Here is a 22,515-nt window from a genome sequence, read left to right on the forward strand (position 1 = left end):
AAATTTCCCTACCCAGTGTCTAAGAATAACAAAGACACAGCAAGGGTCAGCACTCCACTCTGCAGTTTTACTGTATTTGGTTCTTTTGCAAAGATGTCAGGTAATGTTTTATTCCTTTGAAACCACACTGGCTGATAGGAGAGCATTTTTCAGCTAGATAACAAGTATTTACTTTCCTCTTACAGGTATAGCAGCCAGAAAAAAAAAAAATTGCTCCTTCATGCCATACAGACCAAAATATGAGACACTGAATTCAAACATCTAGCAGCCACATAGATTTCAACTAAAATGGCATCAGAACTACTTTGCACTTGAGTAAAGCTAACAGCCTTTCAGCATCTCCATAATGATATTTTAAGCAAGAATTTCCCAGATAAYGTACTGAGGTAGTCTATCAGAGCAAGAGGTTATGTTCCTCCTAGCAGCCCAGTATGTGGACTCAAAATTTGCTAGGCAGAGTCAAGAAGGCAGCAAGCCCAGTCACTAGTAACATACATTCTAGCAGTTCAGAAATCTCACCACCAGGTATTTTTGTGGCAGAGAAAGATATCATATCATCCCAAATATATTGGAAGTTAAATGAAAACTATGTCAAGAATCTTGTTCTTTATGAATTATTTTAATGAACCAAAATCAAGTGACATAAACACCTTGCAAGGAGAATTACATGAAACCAAGTCCCTGACAGCTGTTGATTGAAGGTAAACATAGAAGAACAGTTGAGGACAGTTTGAGGGAAAACAAGAAAGTTAAGGATAGTGAGAGGTATCCATTTTTACCAAGAATGTCAACTAAATCATATAGTAGTAAAAATTTCACTTCAAGTGCTTAAATAAGGTTTCCATTTTGCTTCTTAACACAGCAAATCCCCAGAAAAGGAGGGAATGAGCTATCCCCAAAGGGACAGCAACAAGTCCCATAAAATTTACTTCAAATTTCTCCAAATAATGGATGAGATGGGGGTGGCTACAAAAGAAGAGAAATAAAGAGAAAGTGAGGACTCTGTGTTACCCAGACTGGTCTCAGAAATGGAATGTGCCTCTCTAGACCCCATATATTCCTTCCATACTCATTCTTTGGCATAGGTTCCCTTTTCAATGCCTGCGTGAATGCTTTAATCCCATGACTGTGAAGGTTGCAGCAGTCAGTTTCTCATACACTAGAAACATAAGTGCAGCAGTAAGAACTGTCTGCAGGAGCTTTGCTTCAAGGCCTTTGTAGAGTCCCATTAATCCAAAACGCCTAAAAAGAAAACAAAATTGACAAGTGTAAAGAGCTTCCTGCAAGTAAACAAGAACACTAGAAAGAAGTACTCAAATTGATACTTCAGGAACCTAACTCCCCTTTTGTCCTCTGAACATACTCATCAGTACAGCAAACTTCCTGCACACTTTGCCTGACCAAAATATTCTATATTTGGCAGTGAAGAATAGGAGAGACATTGTAACATCCCATTTTTGGTGTCTGTGCAGAAAGTGACAGAAAACAAATTGCAATGCAAACATGAGTTTGTAATAAACTGAGTTGATACTCATTACATAAAAGTTAAACAGCCAGCTCCCTAAAAAAGCAGTGATCTCCATTAACTACTAGTCAACAAACAATTAAAACCAAAAGTTAAACTAATGAGACAATAAAAAGAATCTTACAGCCCTTAGTAATATTACTAAAGAGAAAATTCTGCAGAAGGTAAGTCTTTTGTGCAAGAAACAACTTCTTTTCAAGGTCAGAGGAGAATGAACTGGTATCTGTAGATATCCTTGATACCAATTAGCATACAGATATGAACGAGCAATTACTTGGTTTTGTGTACTTATTCTACAATATAGTACAAAAGACAGGCCGARTCAAATGGTTAATATGGGAGAGAGGGAATGGAGGGCAAAAAGACACAAGAGTTAGATTCAGCAATGTTTTCAATGTATTAATAATACTCAGTCTTTTATATCATGTTAGAAAAAATAAAAAGTTCACCTCACTCTCTGTTGAAGAAGGTACAGAACATTTTTAAGACTACCTAGAGTCCGGTTTTCTGGGTTCAATCTGTGCCGTCCAAACTGAAAAAAGGAAGAAATAGCAATTAGTTGGTACTATTTCCCCATGTTACTACACAGAGACCCCAATATATGGGTGAAATTTGGAGAGCCTATCCTAAACCTATTTTAGTATCTTCCAGGTTGTACTATTCATCAGTGAAGAAGTGCAGTCAAAGCTTACACTACATTTTACTGAACCTTATGCATCAACCATTAAAACATTATTTACTATAAATAATTTGCTTTGGTTTTAAGATGGATTATAAGAAAATGTTACACAGAGCCATGCTTGCTCTCTTTTGGTTGCTCTAGAAGAAAAGTTTTCAGGATTCTCCGACTACCAGACCTGCAGAGTCTTAATAGGGATATAAAATTCAGAACAAGTTTTCTGGCTTGTGCAGCTTTCATTCAACAGAGACTCAAAGCCTCATATATCTGAAAACCATTATTTCTTTGAGATTGCATAGGTGAAACCAAAATTTACCTGCCCAGCAATGGTTTTTGAGGAATATATTTACATGTGAAACTCTTGTGGATGAATCCAAAATTGTTTCATCTACCCAGCTGGCCTAAATCATACTTTCTTTTACTCAGTGYGTTTACATGTCCCCAAACTGTTTTTAAGTAGAGCTGCTGCTCTAATTCTAAGTCTTGGGGTTAAACTAGCAATTTCAGCGATTCCTTTTTTGGCATCCATTGATACTCTTATCTGACACAGGTCAGTAGCACTGTCAGCAAACGGTAAATATAAATTATTAATATGCAAGGTTGCCACACTTGTATTTATAATGACATAGCCAAATAGCTTTTGGAGTCTGTATTATGCTGCTGTGTCAAAAAGAAAGATGAAATCAAGTAACTGCTTGTGGATGAATTTCTCCCAGAATTTATTCAGGCAACTGCTGCTTCTTAGGTTTAAGAAACTACCATTGACAATAGGTAGAATGTGAGAGTAGATTTAGGAAGTCCAAAAATTACAAGAAAACACCAAGATGACACAGGTCACTTTGCTAAATGTCTTAACTCAAATGAAAACAGCAGCAACAGAACACTGTGGCAAAGCTSCCTTCTTTAGGAGAAGGCTTGCAATATCACTCTCTAGAAGCTCACAGACCATCAGTTTCCCATCAGTAACGAAGTGATTTGACATTGATAAATCAATAATAGAGATTATTGTCAAAGACTCAGATGCACCCCCAAAAAAATGCTAACTAGGTTCCAAGTTACAATGTCCAGGTTACCCAGAGATTTCCAAACTACACCAGCATCAGGTATTTCCTTCTCTCTTCTCTACCCATCAGACTATTCTGTTGTACTGTGAACAAAGGTTCATCAAAGAAGAAAAGGTTATTTCTCCCTGGGACATCAATACTTCATTGATTAGTGTGGAAGATTTCCCAATGAGCCCAGGATTCTTTACATTAAAGAAAAGAGGCTTGAGTTTTAAAGAGAACTTTTGCTTCCACAAGCACTAAGAACACTAACAGTATTGCCATTTCTCCAGTGGGAGATTCCATTTATTCACTGCTTTCTGACACGTAGGCTAAAGAAGCTGTTTCACTGCAAAATAAATAACTGCAGTGGCATGTATTTTTAATGACCGAAAAGGAGACAGGCATACCTGATGGTATGGCTCGAAGCTGCTTAGCACTATCCATTACACAGGATAACTACTCCTTATATGGAAGCCAGGAAAAGAGCTTTGCTAATAAGTGGCAAACAAAGGTGTAGAGACTTTATTAGGAAGAATCCTAATAACTTTCAAACAAGTTTCTAAGGGTTTAAGGAAAAAAAAGAAAGTCCTTTACTTTGAGGCTACAACTTAATTTTGATATATAAGTTTTCACGAATTGTGCAAAGGTTGTACTGTATTAGTTTGTGAGTAAGGCTGTTAACATTGTTTCAAAAAAACCCAATGACTCTATAAACTGTATGAAGTATACTTTGTACAGAATCTTATTTTTGAAAATACTAAACCTTTATTAACTTTTTTTTTTTKGAACATCACAGTGTGAGTGATAAACACTTCATCAAATTTAACAGTGCAAGCTTTAGATCAGAAAATACACCATAACGTAGTGCAAACTTGAACTGGATAGCACAGATATTAGATATGCTGGAAGTCCCACATGCATGTTTGTGCTGTTCTCACCAGAAACTTTCAGGGTTTCTGCTTGTTACTTCTTTTATAGAGCGAAAGGGAAGAAGTAACCCCTAGTAACTGCAGAACTAGAGATAAGGTTCTTGTATACCCCATGACCACAGGGTAGGAAAGGACTGGCACGGAGAAGTAGTGTACCAGGCACAGTTTCACAATGGGCCACTGTGAGAAGAAACCCACCACCACCAGGAGGACACTGATGGTTAGCCTGTGCTCTAACAGAAAGGCAGCCCATTACTGCTTAGGCCAGACAGTAGTGAACTAGATGACTTACACTGAGGTGAGCAGTAAGCAGCAGCAGCTGGAGGAAAAGTTTGTACATCAGGTTAGCAGCACAACTTACCAGAGCTGCCTTGCCTTAAGAAATGATACTGTCAGCAAGAGGAATGAAGAATTTTGTTTAAAAGCCAAAGGGGGAAAAAAAAAAAGCAAAAAATGAAGTGATAGTCACAAGATTGGAACTATTTCTGTAGCAACCATGGAAGAAAGTGAGGGTTGGACATATGGATTTTGGCCCACCAGAACTGTACTGCTGTGCAACGCTCAAGTTGAAATAGAGCACTCCACTTTCCTTCTAGTTCATCCTCATATCAGCAGAAAACACATCACAAATTAAAAACAGACTGATGTTACAACTGATCGAAACAATGTAAAATTGCTTAGTATGTGTTTCTGTACCTGTCACTTCAGTAATAAAAGCCTGTATCACCAGTTTAACTGCTGAGACAGGTCCAGGCTGTTAACACAGAATCACATGGGTTAAGACAGGCAATGAGAGGGCACTGGATCAGCTGATAATTGAAAGTTAGGAAAATTTCTGAAAAATAACTGCTGTAAAACTTAATTTCTATAGTGCAGATGTCATTTTCTGCACCAGCAGTGTGGTGAAGTAAAAAGGAACAGAAGTTCCCTCTGCATAAAAGCTGTGCAAAAGTTTTACCAAGCATCTTTCTAGAGTAGTAGCAAACACAGTAATAAAAAATACATTCAATTCCTGTTGGTTTGAAATATAGCACTCAAACTATCTTTTTACAGGCTATGAAAAAAATCAAAATATATTTAATCCACATCCAAATTAGAGGGAAGGAAAACAAAAAGAACTGCAAAATTTGCATGAAAATCAATTTAATCCAGATGAACAACAACAAAAATCCCTATTAGATAAGCCTGCAAATTGATACCTTAGGATGGAGAGCTTGCTGTCTATATATTCAATTAATTCTCCAAATTTACACAAGTTCTAAAACATATATAATGGCTTTACAGTATATGCTCAATTAGAGCTTCTCCTTATTTAGAAAAAATAGCATTATGTTTCATGTGGAAACATTTATTAACGTTTTAATGGTTACTAAATCAACAAGAAACAATCTATAAAAAGTAGATTAAAAAGCACAGTAATTAAGGTCAGGGTTCTTTTCGCCACAGAACCACTTGGTTTTGTTCCAATATTACAACTCTGCTGACACACTGTGTCAATAGCAGCATTACCAAGCATAGGTACAAATTGCAAGTGAGAATAAATGCAAGTGTTACCATTACCACTACAATTAGTGTACACAGCTGGGCAAGTGGTTGAACACATTATTTATGAGGGAGCTCAGCCTCCCCTGATGAATCACATTCTGGCTACTGATGAGGTCAGGCAGTCATCTGAATAAAACAAAACTTATGAATAGAATTTTTTTGGATTTACCGCAGGTCATCCAGAAACAAACTGGGCTTAGAGGATTTAATTTTCATTTCCCATTTGACACATTCTCCACTTATATTCAAAGAATTGAACCTACATTTTTGCAAGGCCTTAAATAATATGGTGCCATCAGCTTTTGGGAGACACTGTACTGATGCATTATACTGTCAATCCTACAAGCTAATTGATATTAGTTGTGCACGTTTCTTTCAAGTTTAACCACGATCCCTCAGTATGGCATCAGAGGAAAAAGGTGTCCTTGCCCATGACCTGCATTGCTCAAAAGGGCTCCCAAAAAAGAGGGGTTCATTACTTCAAGAAAAACAAGGCATGTGAACAGGCCACGCATTTTACAGAACAAGTCAGATGTAGTTACCTTGATATGGAACGAATACTTACCCGCAGAATCGACTGTACTGTCTGCAGAGGATAAGTGAGTGTGGTGGCAACTGCTTTGGCTATTGCACCAATGACAAAAGCATCCAAAGATGTGAGCTGTTGAGTATAAAATGAAAACATTACTTCCACATAGCACTAAATCAGCCAGTTACCTATATGAGTGTTAGAGTATTCTGTACTAGTACCTGCTACTGGGGTATCGGGTATCTAAGCATCTTAGGCATAAAAATTTTGCAGATTCTCTGGCTCTTCTTTTAAGAGTTAATATTACAGTCCAGCTCTCTAGCTCACTTTACCACAACTAAAGGTTATTTGTAACTTCTGCCTGCTCACAAGCTTTTGCATTTCTCACTTGTTCACTATAACTAGGTTACTGAAACATAGTGAAGATAAAGCTACATAACTACATCAATTTAAAGCACTGCAAGTGGATAAAACAAAAGGGAAATTGCATTAAACATATCATCAGTCCATAAGTATTTCAGATTTTGCAATGTTTAAACTAACAAGTCACATGAAATGCTCTTGCTGGAACCGTTACGTAGACCAAAAAGACTCCTTAAACATCATTCTGTAACCCTGAGATAAAAGCACTATGTTATCCTGCAGAATTTTAGTCTTGACACAGGCTAAAAATCTCATCCTCTATTAGTTAAGCACTCTTGTTAGAACCCCATCTTCACCCCCAAAACCCAAAATGTTCCATGATGCATCAAACAAATTGTAATCAACTTAGGTTATAACACTGTATTTCAGTCTAACAGATAATATGAATTAATCAGTGAAAATTAGTAGATGTCCATATCAAAATACACTCCAAATTCACAAAATAYGTCAATTCCAATCAGAAATACACACACACATGCAAGTCTTATGGAGGTCAACCTGCCATACTTGACCATCAGGAGAAAGTTAAATGAGAAGAAAAACAGTGGCCAAAATAAAGCAAGCTATGGAAAGACAGTTGTAAGGGAAAATGTGCTCTCCCCCTCCCCTTCCCATAGATAAAACATACCCCAACTTAAAGTAGTAGCAAGTTATTTAAAAGTAACATAAGAAATGAAATATGGGAATGTGGAATAGTGCCAACAGGCAATTAAAAATGCAGAGATTGAAAAGGGAAGCTAGCCACTCAAAAGATACATTGTCCATAATGTAACTGGATAGATTCATCACACACAAATCGAGTGCTACAGTTGCAGTATTGACTAAAGATGGTAAACAACCCCATCCGTAATCATGATGCAATATCTGATTTAAAAATATTTTTGCTATGTCTTGAAAAAAAACAGGATGGCTTGGTAAAATATTCATAGGACCTCATATTTTAACATAGCCAAATACATCTAAGATCACAAATTAACAACAAAGCATTGCAGCTTAAACATATGTTATTACATTATCCTAAAATGCAACACCACAAATGCTTTTTATTTTGCTAGAACATAAAATGAACATCAGTTCAGGTGAAACGCTTTATCTAATACAGAAAAAAAAAAAGATGAGGAGGAGGGGAAGGGAGGGCAACCACCAAGTGGCAATGGAGAAGTAATTCTACCTCTGTTTTACAGAACTGGGGAAGATCATGACTGCAATGCTATGTTCAATTCTAATGCCCATCCTAGGAAAAAGGATATAGAAAAATTGGGGGTTTCAGGAAAAAGTGTTATTATAACAACAGGGTCTAGAACAAATCCGTGAGACTTCAGAAGCTCAATATACTTGATTTACTGGAGAGAAGGTTAAGAGGTGACCTCAAAACAGTCTGTAAATACCTAGTTATAAAAGAGATTGTTAGAACTGAAATCTCAAATTTAAATCAAGAACTGAAAACTATGGCTAAAGAAATGTGGACTAGATAAGAGGTGCAGATTAATTTTTACAGGAAAAGAAATTCATCACGGGAATAACTTACCTAGGGACACGAAAGATTCGTGCCTCACTTGACATCATGATTACTTATCTTTTAAAAAGATATATCAACTCAAAAATAATCTTCAAAAAATAAACCAAAACCATACTTTTGAATTTGCTGAAGTAACAGATGTCAAAGAACCTGTCTTATAACAGAGGATTGTCCATCATCTGTCCTCAAAACCTACTCACTTGCAGCTGCTTTTTCAAAAGCTTCCGTTTAAAGCCTTCATAAAACATGAACTGTATGGCAGGATTGAAGACCAGCAGCAAGGAGGGGAAAGTACCATTCCATAAAGCTAAGACTCCTTCATCTCGTATTATCTGATGAAAGGCATCTGAGAAGAAAAATGAGAAAAAAAAAACATTAAAGTTTTGAGTAACATTCTGACTACAGAAGATGGGAAAAGTTACATTGTAAAGGCTGATATTCAGAGTGTATAAAAAACACCTTTAGGCTCTGCAGTCTTATGTGATATACACTTTTATCTTCCATTCTAATCAAGAAGTTAATGGAAAAATAGTGACAGAGCAGGTTCCTGTTCACACCACCATTAATGTAACTAAAGTTTATCCCTTGTGCATATGTCGCGCTCTTTTTCRTAAAAGCTTAGCTTCAATACTCATCCTCTAAGCCCTCTTCAAAACCACAGGCCAAACTGAAGGCAAATCAAACTCAATACCCTATTCCTCCTTCCTGGGAGCTGACTGAGAACGCTTCTTCTGTCAAGCTCTGCTACCACCAGAATCAAGGGACGAAAGAGACACCTAAACTCTCACTAAGTATGAGTTACTTTCACTTAAATTGTTTTTAAACATTCTATACATTTCTAGTGATACAAGCTTGAAATGTACTTGTCAGGAAGCAAACCACCAGAAAACTTAAGTGATCAATTCATCCCTGTCCCCTAGCATTCAGGATTTTCAGGAGACAGTGATTTTTAGGAGACAGTGATTTTTCAAACAAGAGCACTGCAGCATTTGTTACAGGGACTTTACAAGAGATTGATGTGTTCCCTTTATGGACAGCAGAGATAGCAGCGCCAGCTACCAACTGGAAGCTCCACAAGTATGTCACTAAAGATCTAAGGAATGACGAAGCACAAGTACTCAACAGAAGAAGTGTTCCTATGAATTAGTGTTACATGAAAGCCTCTGCTGGGCTTTTGTTTAAATTAGAAGATTTAAAATCAGAAATCTTGGAATTGCTCCATATGATAAGTATTTTTTTCACCCACTACTAGAGCAAACCTTGAGAAAGGTAACATATATTCTTCCTTCTCCTTTGTAAGATGGGGGACAGACAGGAGAACCACTTTATCAAGTTCTCTGACCTGAAAGCTGATTTCAGAAGTTGCTTTTAAAGAAAGAGTTCTCTAAACTAGCACTGGCCTTACAGGAGGATCACCTGACTCCTAGAGAACTACTCTGCCTGTTTAACAGTGCACAGGTCTAGGAAAAGACTGGGAAATTGCTGAATTCTACAAGAGTAAACTTACCTTAGTTAGTATTCAGTTGCCAGAAGGAAAGCTACAGGATTCCTGAAGAAGAATCAGCTGTCTGATTTAACAAAAAGCCACTGGAGGAATAGACTTGACAGGCTTAACTGTCTATATTGCATGAAAGAATTCATGCAAAAACATCCCTCCCCCAACAAAAAGGGGATTCTGGAATCATTCTTTTGCAATTTCCAAAAGGCAAGTGAGGGCTACAGGACCACACTGTGCCAGGAGAAAGCAGGCTTTGGGATGATGCCTTGGCATAGGTATACGCTAGAATTCTCAAGAGGCATTTAAAAATTGCCTCCCATCTTATACTGCTAGCAGAATATTTACTCTATGATACCCACGGAAGTAAACAACACAGAAACTTTTTTTTTTAATTTAAAAGGAAGACATCTTGAAAGAGTGGGTGGTCAAGAGACTAAAATGAGTAAAGTTTTAATTTGCAAACTGTCAGTCCAAAGTTAGACTTCCAGTTACCACATTCCAGGATTATACTATGCCAGGATTTGTGTGAGTAGACACATGCCTTTGCAAAAGGTCTTTGGGTTACAGGTGTGCATACTACAAACTCTTAATTACTATCAGGGGTGGCAAAATCAGATTTCCTGTCAATCTCAAAAAACAATCGAAGAACTGAACATGTGAATAGGACAGTACAGCTCCTTTTTCAAAGCATGACTGCAAAGAGACAGGGAAGCATAAAGAATCCAGACTGAAGTCTATTACATGAATAAATCTCTTTGATCTTCAGAGTCATCAAAACGGTATTTCATTTCATGAACTTTTATTTGGCTAAAGACAACAACAGGTGCTTACCTACTATGCCTTTATAATTGGTTGGTACAATGTCTTCATTTCTAAATTTTGCTCCTTGCAGCTTCAGACGTGTGTTCACTACCCACAGAGGAGTGGTCAAGAGTACATTTACTACACCTAATGAAAACACAGCACAAAGAAAAGAAAATCGTTAAGATCCACAAGGTTTCAAATGTTTTTGTATCCACTTTTATCATAATCCACACACTACAGAAATTTCTATTAGGAAGAGGGAGAAGAAAAATAACAGCATACAGCAAACGTAAACTGATAATTGGTAATAAGCTACTTCAGGCATCCCCCTACCACCCCAGCATGAACTAGCTGCCAGCAGATTGCATGCAATAGGAAGACATTTCTGCTATTCCTTCCCAAAGCGTTAAAAAAAAATCCACCAAATGTAAACGTGTGGAAAGAATCTTAGGTGAGCTTGTTACTTTGCTGCATTCTACATCATTCTAGAACCAAAGATACTCTACACGCTCATGCCCTACAACTTGTAGCCTGCCTTCTTTCAGAAGAAAACACACAAGAATGATGAGAAGGGTAAAAGGATTATTTTATGAGGAGAGATTAAAACAGATAAATGCATGTAGTTTGACTACCAGAACAGATCTCCTACACAGCCAGAAGAATGAAAACACCTAGTTTTTAGAGAGATACTAAGTGACAATTAAGGTGGAAAACACAGTAACCTGCAAATGTTTGAAGTAAGGCTCAAAGACACCTATCTAAAAACAAGCTTCTGATCTTATTCTTGCAGATATTTTTGCATCACAAAAATTAGTAATTGCCATTACACTGGTCCCACCAGTAGAGCGACAGACCGGATTGTTCCATTAGATTGAGATGAACACACTACATCACTATCAAGAATAGTAAAACTGAAAAAGGTGAAATTTCAGATATTACTATCTACATTGTGCCTGTTTAAGTGGGGCAAGGGTGCTCGGAAAAGGAGAAAATAAACTCAACTATATTTCTGTATCCTTCATAAGGATTGTACTCAGCACTCAGAAAAAAGTTTTGAAAAAAATCAAGTACCAGAAAAGGCAAGCCACTAATCTCTTTTGACTAGAATCAAGGTGATAATATTATGGACCAATTCAGCCCACAAGGCTAGAGCACAATCTACTTGTCATCCTTCACTCAGACTCAGTTAAAGGAGAAGTCACACAACTTCATTTTCCAGAATGGAAAAGGGTATTTTTTTGGTATTTATCTAATCTGTCCAGATCAGAAAGCTCAGCAAGAGAACAGTCTTCCACCAGTAGGAGGAATAAGAAATGGGTAAGGAGAAACAGCGAACACCTAGCATGAAATTTTTCAGTTCACACTAGAACTGAATTATTATTCCATGACAAGCATATAAACAACTGATTTAATATCATGTTGAATAAGAGCTAGTCTTTTAACTGACATGCTATTAGCCAAATTCCTGTAGCTTTTGTTCTAGAATACAATTATATAAAAGTTTCCCCCATGATAAAGCCAACTTAAGAAGTCCCTTCTTACTTTCCCCCAACTACTTGCCCATCAATTGAGCCTACACTGAAAGTAAAACAAACAAACAAAAAAAACTAGMWAGAACCAAACAACCCCTCCCAAAATAAACCACAGGCTTTTTTTTAAGGTTTTTTTTTTTAAAGCTCCAATAACCTGGTTTCAGTGTGGCCACACGAGTAATTGTTCCGGCAGAACAGCAGCAGCAAACACAGGCACAAAGTGGTAATTTCTTACATTGAATGTGCTAGAAAAAAACACTAGTATCATTATCCCTTAAGAAGCTGTTGTTGCATCCACAGAAAGGAAGGGATAAAAAAAAAAGCAAGCATACTTCCCCCGTACTTGCATACATCTACAAACTTAAAGTGTTACTTTCCAGGTGACCCAAAAAGAAGTCCCAAAACTGGCATTTGAATCCTTACATTAAAAAGTTTGTATATTCCCAAATGAAAATATTTCAGAAGTTGCAGCTCTCCCTCCCTCCCCCTCCTCTTCCCCCCTCAAAAAACTATCACCTCTCCCTGTCACTTTTGTTCAACATCTAAGAGATGATGCCTGGATACCGTGGTAAGAACACATGAGGTTAAGATAAAGTAACCCATTGTAATATTACTGTGTTTTGTGCCAAAATTCACAACAGTTTATATGCAAACATATCATGAGATGATGAGGAGACAGAAAGCAAATCAAAGCTATAATCAGTGAAGAAGGTCTGCATACAGTGGAGGTACAAGCATGACCTCCAGTGGACTTCATAAAGCAAGGAGAACATTATATAGTTAAAAAAAAATCTTAATTTCATTAGAAATATATTTTTAGTATATTCTATTACCTGCAACAACCCCAAGAACCAAGTCTTTTCCAGTGGTTGAATGCTGACCTTTGACCCAGAGAGCTTTAAGACTATTAAAAGTATAAAAATAAACAAAATTGGAGCAGCAAAGACTGGAGATGACAGGGAACCATCCTCGATATGGTGCCAGCCTAATGGAGGGGAAAAAGGCAAGGTAAGGATTAGCAAAGTACCGCATGTGATCTGGCTGACTTTACATGCTGGTGGGGGTCCCCAGAGACTCAATACTATACACTACATACAACACTAAGTAGGCATGTCTTTATCATTAATGGTAACAAACTGTACAAAAATCCTAACTGTATCATAATAGAAGTTAAGTAGTTACAATAATCAGGAATAATTCTATTGAAAAGGAGTCGCAAAAGTACATTACAATATATTTACTTTGAAATGCTTGGGGCTCACTCACCCCAGCGTGGTTACTACCACCATATTTGCTCTCAACCAAGAGCCAGCAATGTCTAGGGGATGAATATATGTATTAAGTATATATGTTAACAGACTGATACGTTCATTTCAAAAGCAGAAATACCATATACTGAAACATACACATTTTATATTCCAAGGAATAGAATCTTGAATATTGAGAAAAGGAATTGCCAGTCAGTCCAAAAAGATAACACCCTAGGAAAGAGAGGCTTGTATCTCTAAGGAAATAAAACAATGCTTAGCATAGCTGGGATAGAATTAAAGACAATTATTCTTTCAATAGGAAACAAAAAACTAGTTTCAGGAAGAGAAATTAAATCTGTCCGGACTACCACGCAAAATTTAAAGATGGAAGACTAGTTACTGGAGTTAATGTACTTCCCCAAAGAGAGTTCTGCAAAGGATGCAACCTGGACCTAAGGCATGCAGGTGGAAGGAATTTCTAATAAATGCCTTGCATTAAAGTTACAGCAAATCAGCTAGTTAGGTGAGAAAAAGACCTTTCCTATTTAAATTTAACTAGATTAATCACAGATGGAAAAAAAAAATTACCCATGCCTAACCTTAGGATTCACAGCTATCTTACCTTTTAGGTGTTGTGAATAATTCTGTTTGCGTATCATCTTAACCTGTCTTGATTTAAGAATGATTTCATAGCACCTGACTAGCAAAGCTTCCTTCTCTAATAGGCTTGATTAATATGTAAAGCAGGGACACCTCAACAACCATCCTATATCCCCAGCATGTTCTACAATATACCCAAAAAGTATAATAATATGCACCTCCACTGAAGCTGCACAGGCTCGATAGAGAGCTTACATCATGTTAGGAGAGGAAGAAATGTCCTCAATGACCAGCAGTAATCATGGAGGCTCTTTAGTATTCATGAAAATATTGGCAATATACAAAATATAAGGGTCCCCAAAGGAGACCATAAAAGATGCAAGGCTGGTAAAAGCCGCATTTGACTCTTCTTACGATGCAAACACTAGGTGTTCTTCTTGGACGCAACAGTGCTTCTCTCTCCCATGTAGCTGGGAATATACCAAGTTATTAGAACAGTTTCTGAAGTTATAGGCTTATTTGCCCACACAGTTACAACTACACATTAACTGACCATATAGTTACACATGAGTAGAAGTAGAATAATTTTATGCATCACCTATCTCTTCTGTGCTGGAAAAGGAAGGGGGAAAACACTCTCTGTGGACCATGTCCTCTAACTGTGTTTGCTGGTTTTGTTTCGGTTATTAAGAACTATTTCTGATGACTTTCATAAGGAACATCCAACTTGCAGCACAAAATGGGAAACTAAGACAAAAAGCGCAAGTTTGTTTTAATGACTCAATTTGTCAGTGTCAGCATCTGAAATCTACATACAAGTACTTCTGTGCACAAATAAAACCTAAGCTTGTATTACAGTCTGCAGCCTTGAGATGAACTCAGTGTACAACAGCGAACACCTTTCCCATCTCCTAAAAGAGGATGAAAGTGCAGGGAGGAGAGAAAAGCTGTTTGACAAAGTATTACAGAAAAGAGAAAGTCCATTAGCTAAACTTCTTTGCTTTGTTTTATATCTAGATGAGAAAAGCAACATTTTTAAACCACTCTCACAACAGTGTAATATGAACAAGACTCTACCAGCTAATGACAACAAGATGTTTATGATCTTACATCACAAGTGTTTTGGGGGGTTTTTGTTGTTGTTCCAGACAGCTCTCTAAAACTAGTATAGTTTGCTCATTCCTTAGCCAGGCCTTCTCTCTACCTTCAGAGGAAACAGCGTTTCCCTCCTGCAAGAAATACTGACTTTTATATTTCACAGTAAAAGCAAGAYGACCACTTTTGCAGTCTCTCCACTTCAGTTAGTTTCTTAATTTTTTCTTTTCAAATTGAAGTTTACCTACCACCCTCATGTGAGGTGCATAACACGGAATAGTGAACAAAAGAGAGCACTAACGGACTGAGATGTTCTCATGCATGCAACTGCCAATTGCTCAGGTTCAAGGTGGCAAAATGCTACTGGCCAAGCTAAACTTTTGTGAGCTTTAGTGGCCTGGAAGCTCTAGTCTACTTAAAAGTTCCAGGGATTCACTTAGGAAAATACTTGCCATGAGAACACATGTACACTTGTTTTTTGCCGACCAGCACAGTACAGATTGTCAGGCAAATATTAGAGCATGGCATTGCTGAAAGTTAACCACTATTAGGTAGATCTTGAATCTCATAAGCATATAGTCACTTATTGCTATCTTCCACATGGCTAGGAGAAGAAACTTCCAAATGGAAAGCATGTCCCAACTCTCGTGTTCAGAGTGGCTCAGCTGCCCAAGAGTTTCATCTTAGTTACCAGAAATCGACACACCCAAGAATCCAGGCAGACAAAGCTGGTTTATCAGGTACATGAAGGTATGCTTGTACACGAACCTGTATTTCTGAAAAGACATAGATAGCTACCTCACTAACGGAGGCACAGTTACAGCTAAACAGCTTGACTGCATAAGGTGAYCAAGAAAATTAATCCAAATTAACTAAGGATGAACACATAAGATTCATTAGGTCATATCACACTTCCATGGGGACATTTTAATTCAGAGTAAAAATCTGTCCACAGAGAAATTTCATGTGGGCAAAGTATTCCACTTTAAAAGCAAATTCAAATTAGTTTTAGAGCTTGCCTACATGTGAACAAGAGGAAAATTAGTATCTACTCACAAGCCTTCTTCTTTGATTATTTCCAATAGGACTGCTGGTGTTGTCTTAGCCTTCCGCTTCTCATCAACTGGAAAACAGAGGAATCAAGCTTTTAGATTATTCCGATTCTGATCATTTGCAAATTCTTGTCCTTCCTATTTGAACATACTCCAGAACAGTACATTTCATCTTCTTCACACAGGACAGACCTTCCCTAAGACTCCAGCAATTCCAGAAAGCACCTTCTTATTTTCATTTGCTAGGTAAGGCTGCTTGCCTTTTTATTCTTCCCCAAACTAGCAGGTTCTTTTGGTCACCCGGCTATCTGCAGTTACCAATTCCTAACCTTACAGTTGTGACACGAACTGAAGGTAGGTTCACTTTAGGTAAGAGACTAGAACTGGACCTGCCTCACTCCTCTCAGAATCATTCCTTGGTCTCCAGACTAGCACCACAAGCAAAGCCATCTTTTACAGTTATCTACAAATGGCTAAGCCTTAGCCAAAAGCTGCATTTTCCTGTGTTGAAAGCTGCTGAACAGCAATATAGTGCTAATTTCTCCCCCCCATATTCCTGACGACCTGGCTGATGACCTTATTCTAGTTCTTAAAAATGCTTTAGCCACAGTGTTAAAATGCTTGGTGATTCTGTGACTTCTGTTTAGGAGATACAGCACTAGAACAACAAAGGTTATGCCCAGCCTGAAGTTTGGGAAACATCAGATGTTTCTACTCCCAGTTCTATTCCTGAATTTTCCCCTTAAATCATTCTCAGGAGTAAGTTTTTCATGATAAAACCCCTGTGGTTTGAAGTGTTCTCAGCAGCTGAAAAGAATAACAGCACACAAATGTCATTCTGTGTAATCTCTCACCTTTATATTTCCTTTCAGTCTAAAATGACCATTTAAAAGGCATGACTGGCTGCAGATGACACAGCCTTTTCAGCTAATTAAGAGGTTGCTCAATACTTTCAAAAGGGAGAATTTCTTTCAGCTGGAAAAATGGCATTAGGAATTAATGATTAGTGTTACATGATTAAGATTCTTGATCATGCAGAAGAGGTCCCCCTACAATCACCTGTAAAAGTGCCCAAGCCAAGATGAACAGAAACACCATCATACAAAGAAACTGGAGTTTGACACTTACCCTGAAGTCTAAGCCTAGCTGTATCCAAAGGAAAAAATACAGTCATTGCAGTCATACTGCCCTGAAAAACAAAATAAACTGGCTATATAGTGTATCAATTGCTTTTACAGATGTCTGCCAGACTCCCTGTAACCCTTCATTTCTCACCCTGAAACTAGTGGACTGAGTAAGTTAAAAAGGGGATAAACTCCATTACATACCAATGTCAAGCCAAAGTGTTTTTTTGGTCCCATACCAATAAAGGAGTTTTTTCACTTGCAAATTATTAGATCAAGTTAAAACCGTTAGAAGCTTTTCACCCAAAGGGAAAGTTTTTTGAAGTCTGAGAGAAGATAAAGTGAGAATCAAGAGACAAACATATTGCACTGTCACTACCTCACATTAGCCTCAGTATCTCTGGTTTAAAAAAAAAAAAAAAGCTGGGGGGGAGGAATATAACATATACAACTGTTGTGTTATAATAAATTTTTGAYTTCAAAAAAAACCCAAACCCCAAACCCCACAACACTTACGTTCAGTAAAAACCCTGATAGTAGGGTTTTCAGGAGTTAATTTAGCATTGTACCAAATTCCAGTTTAGCCAATTATGCACTGCTTACCAAGATCTCCCCCTGGAGCATGAACTACATATAATGAATTAAATCATGGCCTGGATCTTACGAGATTTTTATACTCTTTACTTCTTGCGCAATCCAACCATTAAAGCCTTTAAATGGAAAAGCCAGCATCGCTTTTCCTTTTTCAACAAAACTAAATAAAGGTATTTATAAATACCTTTATCTTCCATACAAGTAGCCATTCCATGTCCTTCCTCCACCACTGAGCTTTATCATCCTTTTGTACTTTAGCATTAATACTGCACAGCTTTGGGAAAAAAAATACCTAACAAAAAAAGAACCTGGCCTGGCTGAAACTTGTTAACACACTACAGTAGTATTAGACTAAGGAAGTGTCTGCTAAAGCTATGGCTCCACCAACAGCTTTCCCAGCAGCAGCAAAGTTGAAGGACTCATCCCTCCACTCCCACCTATCCCCAGGTGTTTCCTCCCACCCCTGTAGCATTCTTCCAATAGTAGCCATACAACTGTTTCAAAGGTGGGAAGAGCCAGGCTATAGAAAGTCACACAAGAACTGAGTTTAAAAGCATACAACACAGTCTGACTTGAGCTTTTCTAAAGCTACATTCTGACAGGCATTTAAGTGAGCTTTGCCTTTGAAAACGCTCCAACTCCCAAGCAGTCTGCTTGGCCCTATCTTTACCAGCAGCAAAGGAGGATTATTTTTCAGATGGTGCTTCCTCAATAATAAGACTCTTGCTTGAATTTTGTTGGTGGTGTCTCAACAAGACCTGAGTTTCTCCAGCTTTTGTAACACTGGGTAGCACATGAAAGCAGACACTTGGCCATAATTACCTGATCATTTTAACCCATTTAGTTTGGGCTCTACCCAAAAGGGATGCTTCTGCTCTCCCACCTCCCTATCCTGTATCTGCTCATTCTTGGCATCAACTGTGTACACAGCTGGACAGCAAGTAGAATTAATTTTCATCTGACTGAAAATCTGCAAAAAAAATATGAAAAATTTCAGTCAGAAGGCTAGTACCAGCACAAAAAGAAGGGGCAGGGAGAGCCAAAACATACCTTCCAATGGCAGCTGGATTACAGTGACTCTGAAACCAAACTCAAACCGTCGTTACACTTATGCATGAAGCAGCCACAAGACTGTACAGCCATTAAAAGTTCCAGCCCTCCCCTGCTCCTAGCTTCATTCCCAATCTTCATAACCAAGTGAGGGAACTGACACATGCTCAGTTTACCCTACTTCAATCCTCCCAAAGTGAGATTTATGCTGACTCCTGTTCTCAATGCAGTCCACCATGCAGCCACACAAACACTTGAGCTCAAATAAGAAAATGGATCTACCAGATTACTGCCAACAAAAGATAACCTGTGCCTTCTTCCCCTCCATCTGCTAAATGGAAGAAAATAAACTCAGAAAAGCAGAGTCAGTTTTCTCCTGGGTTCATGAACAGAATGACTCAACCACACAGTCAGAAGAGTGCCAGAAGCATCACACAGAAGGGGACAGGATCGCCTGGCTAGGAGTAAGGAAGAGGACAGAGATGAGCAGGATCAGCCCTTTCCCCAGCAACAGAAACTCTTGAGATTGGCTCAGGTGCCTCATCAAACCACACTTAAGACCAGTAGGGAATACAAATTGATATTACTGATTGCAGATATGTAAGAACAAGTACATGAACCCATACAGTTGAAAGGGGGAAACTCCACTTTCTACCTTCCTACCACCTTCCTATCAGTACTGAAAATGATAGAGCAATTTGAATTGGCAAACTATTAATGAATAATCACCAGAACAGGTAAAAACTGGCTTAAGCAATCTCAGCTCTTGGTCAATCATATTTGCATCTCTGCCTCCTCCTTTCTGGTGGTGTAACTGTTTTGGGCAGCTACATGACGATGCAGACAAGGTAACTAATCTGGCCGAAAAAATAACTTTTTCACTGGCATACTTTTCCAGTCAGATCAGTTCCCTGAACTGGCCCTGAACAGGGCCACACCAACTATTGTGTAGTAATGGAGGGGTGGCAGTAAGTAGCCAGAACAAATGGCTTGAGGTGACTCTACTACCAAGAGGACATCTGTGTGACCACAGCTTACAGTTCAAAAATTTGCTAGTTTTCCAAAAACCAACCAACATTCAGACTCAAACAAAACAGGTTTACTATTACCATCACACTCCTATAGAGTTCTCATGCCTCTAGTATTAGAAAAAGGAAGATTACTTTATAGTTATATGCAGATATTAAATGAATTATGTAAGTATTCTTTAAGTCCATAGGAAATCTAGCACCAATTTTTTGTTGCTCGCAAAACTGCTAATTTCGTTAGTCTCAAACCGTACTAGGTAGCCGAGAAGACGTATGAACTTTTGCCTAATTAGAACAGAAAATTAGGGTGTCGTGATCAGACATGTTCTTTTGACTCATTATCTCAGCACAGTCTTGTAGGCTTTTGTAGGCTTTTTTTTTTAATTTTATTTTAACTCTTGTATCACATCCTCACTCCTCATCAGCATGTTTTATAATAATTTAACAGATGGTGAGACAATATCAAAGCAGTTAGTACCCAGTTCAATAACCTTGCCAGAATCACAGTAGCAAACAGAAGTCTCTATGTGGGCCAGTACTTCTTTATTAAAACAAAAAACTCTTTGCAGTCTCCTGCACGAGACAGTAAAAAAAGAAATCCTCATTTTAGAAAAAAAAAAAAACCTTGCTCTGGAGCTTTAAATTGTATATGAATATTAGAGACAGGAAGTGGAAGTCATATGGGTACAGAAGGCCAGTAGCTCCAATGTGTTCAGTCTTCCCTAGACGGCAACACCACTGCATCTCAGATATGACCACTTCAAATACAATATGTAATTTCTGTTAACTTACTTAACACTGCTAAGGGAGGTGAGATACCATTTCATTAYGCGCCTTAAGTTTATGGCTAGATTTATAAGTTCAGATAGTACTACAAACTTTGATCAGAAGCACAGTCTGATTATAACTATCTGTACACACACAAGAGTGAGAAACTAACATTACAGACTAGAAAGTATTAGTAACTCCTGCACAAGCCAGAAAAACGAGAGCGATCAGCATTTTAATATTGGGGTTACTTGAGAGAGTTCCATTTCTGAAAATTGGAAATAAAATTCCCATTGCTTCAGACACCTAAATAAACAGACTTAAAACACTTTAAAGTGCAGTCAACAATCCTAAATTTATTTGTGATAAAGATAAAATAATCTTAAGAATCTTTTTTACTTTCTATGACAGGCCAATGTAGAATCAGTCTTATCGTTCAACAACATTAGTGACCTTCATCCTATACAAGACACTACAAAAGTCATTTTAAGGACTCAAATTGGAACAAGAAGTTTTGCCAGAACAGCAGATCAGCTATTGCTCAAATATATATTTTGGTGTTCTAGCCAATCTGGAATAATCCAACAGTAATGTCTTCGATCTGCATCAGCTTGCTTGTAATTCCATATCATCCAGTAGGTTATACTGGACTAAAACTCTTAATTTGCTGGAAGCACAAGACTGATTTGCTATTTAAAGAACTAGCTCTCATTCATTCAAGGGCAGGACATACTAAAAAATCTACACAAACTAAACAAGGCTTCTGAATTTACAAGAATAATCCAAAAATTTAGTTAGATAACCTATACAAACTTCAGTTAGTTGCACTGCACTTGTTTCATATTTCAATTAATAATTTATACCCATTGCCTAATACMTTCACAACTTCTAAGTATTTGTAAGACGGTCCTTGAAGAACTCTGCTGCTTAGTGTGATTCTTATTTTACATAGCTGAAGTGGTGTCCCTCTACCCTAGCTTCCATAAGGCCTAAGTTTTCATAATTAATGTGATGCCCAGCTTCGGATATTCACATGCTAACTTTCTAAGGGAGAACACCCACAGCTCCTGTTGGCTTTTCAAGAAGCTTCAGCTGCTCAGGATGAGAGCCAGCCTCAAGGTTTATTAAGTCACACATCCAGAATTAGAGGCAAGCAAAACCTGCGTTTTGCAAGCATGCTCCAGCGGGATCAGTGGCAGAGCTGAGACTAAGGTTCGGGAACTCTTCGCTTCAGATCCTTGTGACAGGAAAGGGCTTGGATCAAAACACACAATGAAAGAGTGGTCAGGAGCTAGTTAGGAGGGATCCCTGATGCACCGCAGCTAGGTTACTACTCCCAAGCCCTGCTGGGCCTGACCTGCTGAACTTGCCTACACACCCTACCTTTCTCCCACCACCTCTACGTGCCCACCAAAACCACCCACCAGCCCGATACCGTGCAAACAGGCGCCCTTCAGGCTGCACCCCCGGCAACCTTGCGGACAAAGGCGCAGCGCGACCCGGCGACCTCCTCAGCGTCTCCCCCCAGGCTGCCACGGCGACCCTGCCCGCCTGCCCGCCCCTCGAGCTCTGCCCAGACACCGGCGGCAAACCCCCCGCCCCGTCGCGAGCGCCACGACGCCACGGCCAACGGCCGCGGGGCGCCCCCTTCCCCCCACCGCGCGCGCCGCCCGCAACGGTTCCGCCGCGCGAGCCCACAGCCCTGAGCGGTCGCTCACCACAGCGCCAGACACAGCGTGGACCAGACTCTCGTACGAGGCGATGGAAGACATCGCTCCCGCTCTCGCGGGCTCCGCCGCCAGCTGGACCGGCTGTAAGGCGGCGCCGGCGGCCGCGGAGAGACCGAGACTAGCGGCGGCCGCCCCCACCCGCGCCATGGTGTCCTCCCACCCCCACCCCGCACCTCCACGGAGTCACGTGGGCCT

At 38.9% G+C, this 22,515-nt stretch overlaps 1 protein-coding gene across 13 annotated transcripts in view; it reads right to left on the reverse strand.

Annotated features, from left to right (window-relative positions):
* Positions 1 to 598: 598 nt before the first annotated feature.
* LOC112965728 (peroxisomal membrane protein PMP34) overlaps positions 599 to 22,515 on the reverse strand; it is a 54,132-nt gene continuing 32,215 nt past the window's right edge. For 8 of the 13 annotated variants that reach the window (XM_026065021.1, XM_026065018.1, XM_026065012.1 and 5 more), the window contains 10 exons: positions 17,155 to 17,215; positions 16,031 to 16,097; positions 15,743 to 15,750; positions 12,863 to 13,014; positions 12,184 to 12,274; positions 10,525 to 10,641; positions 8,396 to 8,541; positions 6,290 to 6,385; positions 1,975 to 2,057; positions 599 to 1,242 (listed from right to left, as the gene is read on the reverse strand). In XM_026065021.1, coding sequence (XP_025920806.1) covers positions 1,095 to 1,242; positions 1,975 to 2,057; positions 6,290 to 6,385; positions 8,396 to 8,541; positions 10,525 to 10,641; positions 12,184 to 12,274; positions 12,863 to 13,014; positions 15,743 to 15,750; positions 16,031 to 16,097; positions 17,155 to 17,215 — 969 coding nt within the window. In that variant the 3' untranslated portion in view covers positions 599 to 1,094. Of the gene's footprint in view, positions 1,243 to 1,974; positions 2,058 to 5,823; positions 5,851 to 6,289; positions 6,386 to 8,395; positions 8,542 to 10,524; positions 10,642 to 12,183; positions 12,275 to 12,862; positions 13,015 to 15,742; positions 15,751 to 16,030; positions 16,098 to 17,154; positions 17,216 to 22,308; positions 22,467 to 22,515 lie in introns of those variants that run through there. The other 5 variants (XM_026065022.1, XM_026065023.1, XM_026065019.1 and 2 more) reach the window with 5 other exon arrangements.

The sequence above is a fragment of the Apteryx rowi genome, unplaced genomic scaffold (genome assembly GCF_003343035.1).
Source record: "Apteryx rowi isolate R43461 unplaced genomic scaffold, aptRow1 scaffold_223, whole genome shotgun sequence".
Lineage (NCBI taxonomy): Eukaryota > Metazoa > Chordata > Aves > Apterygiformes > Apterygidae > Apteryx > Apteryx rowi.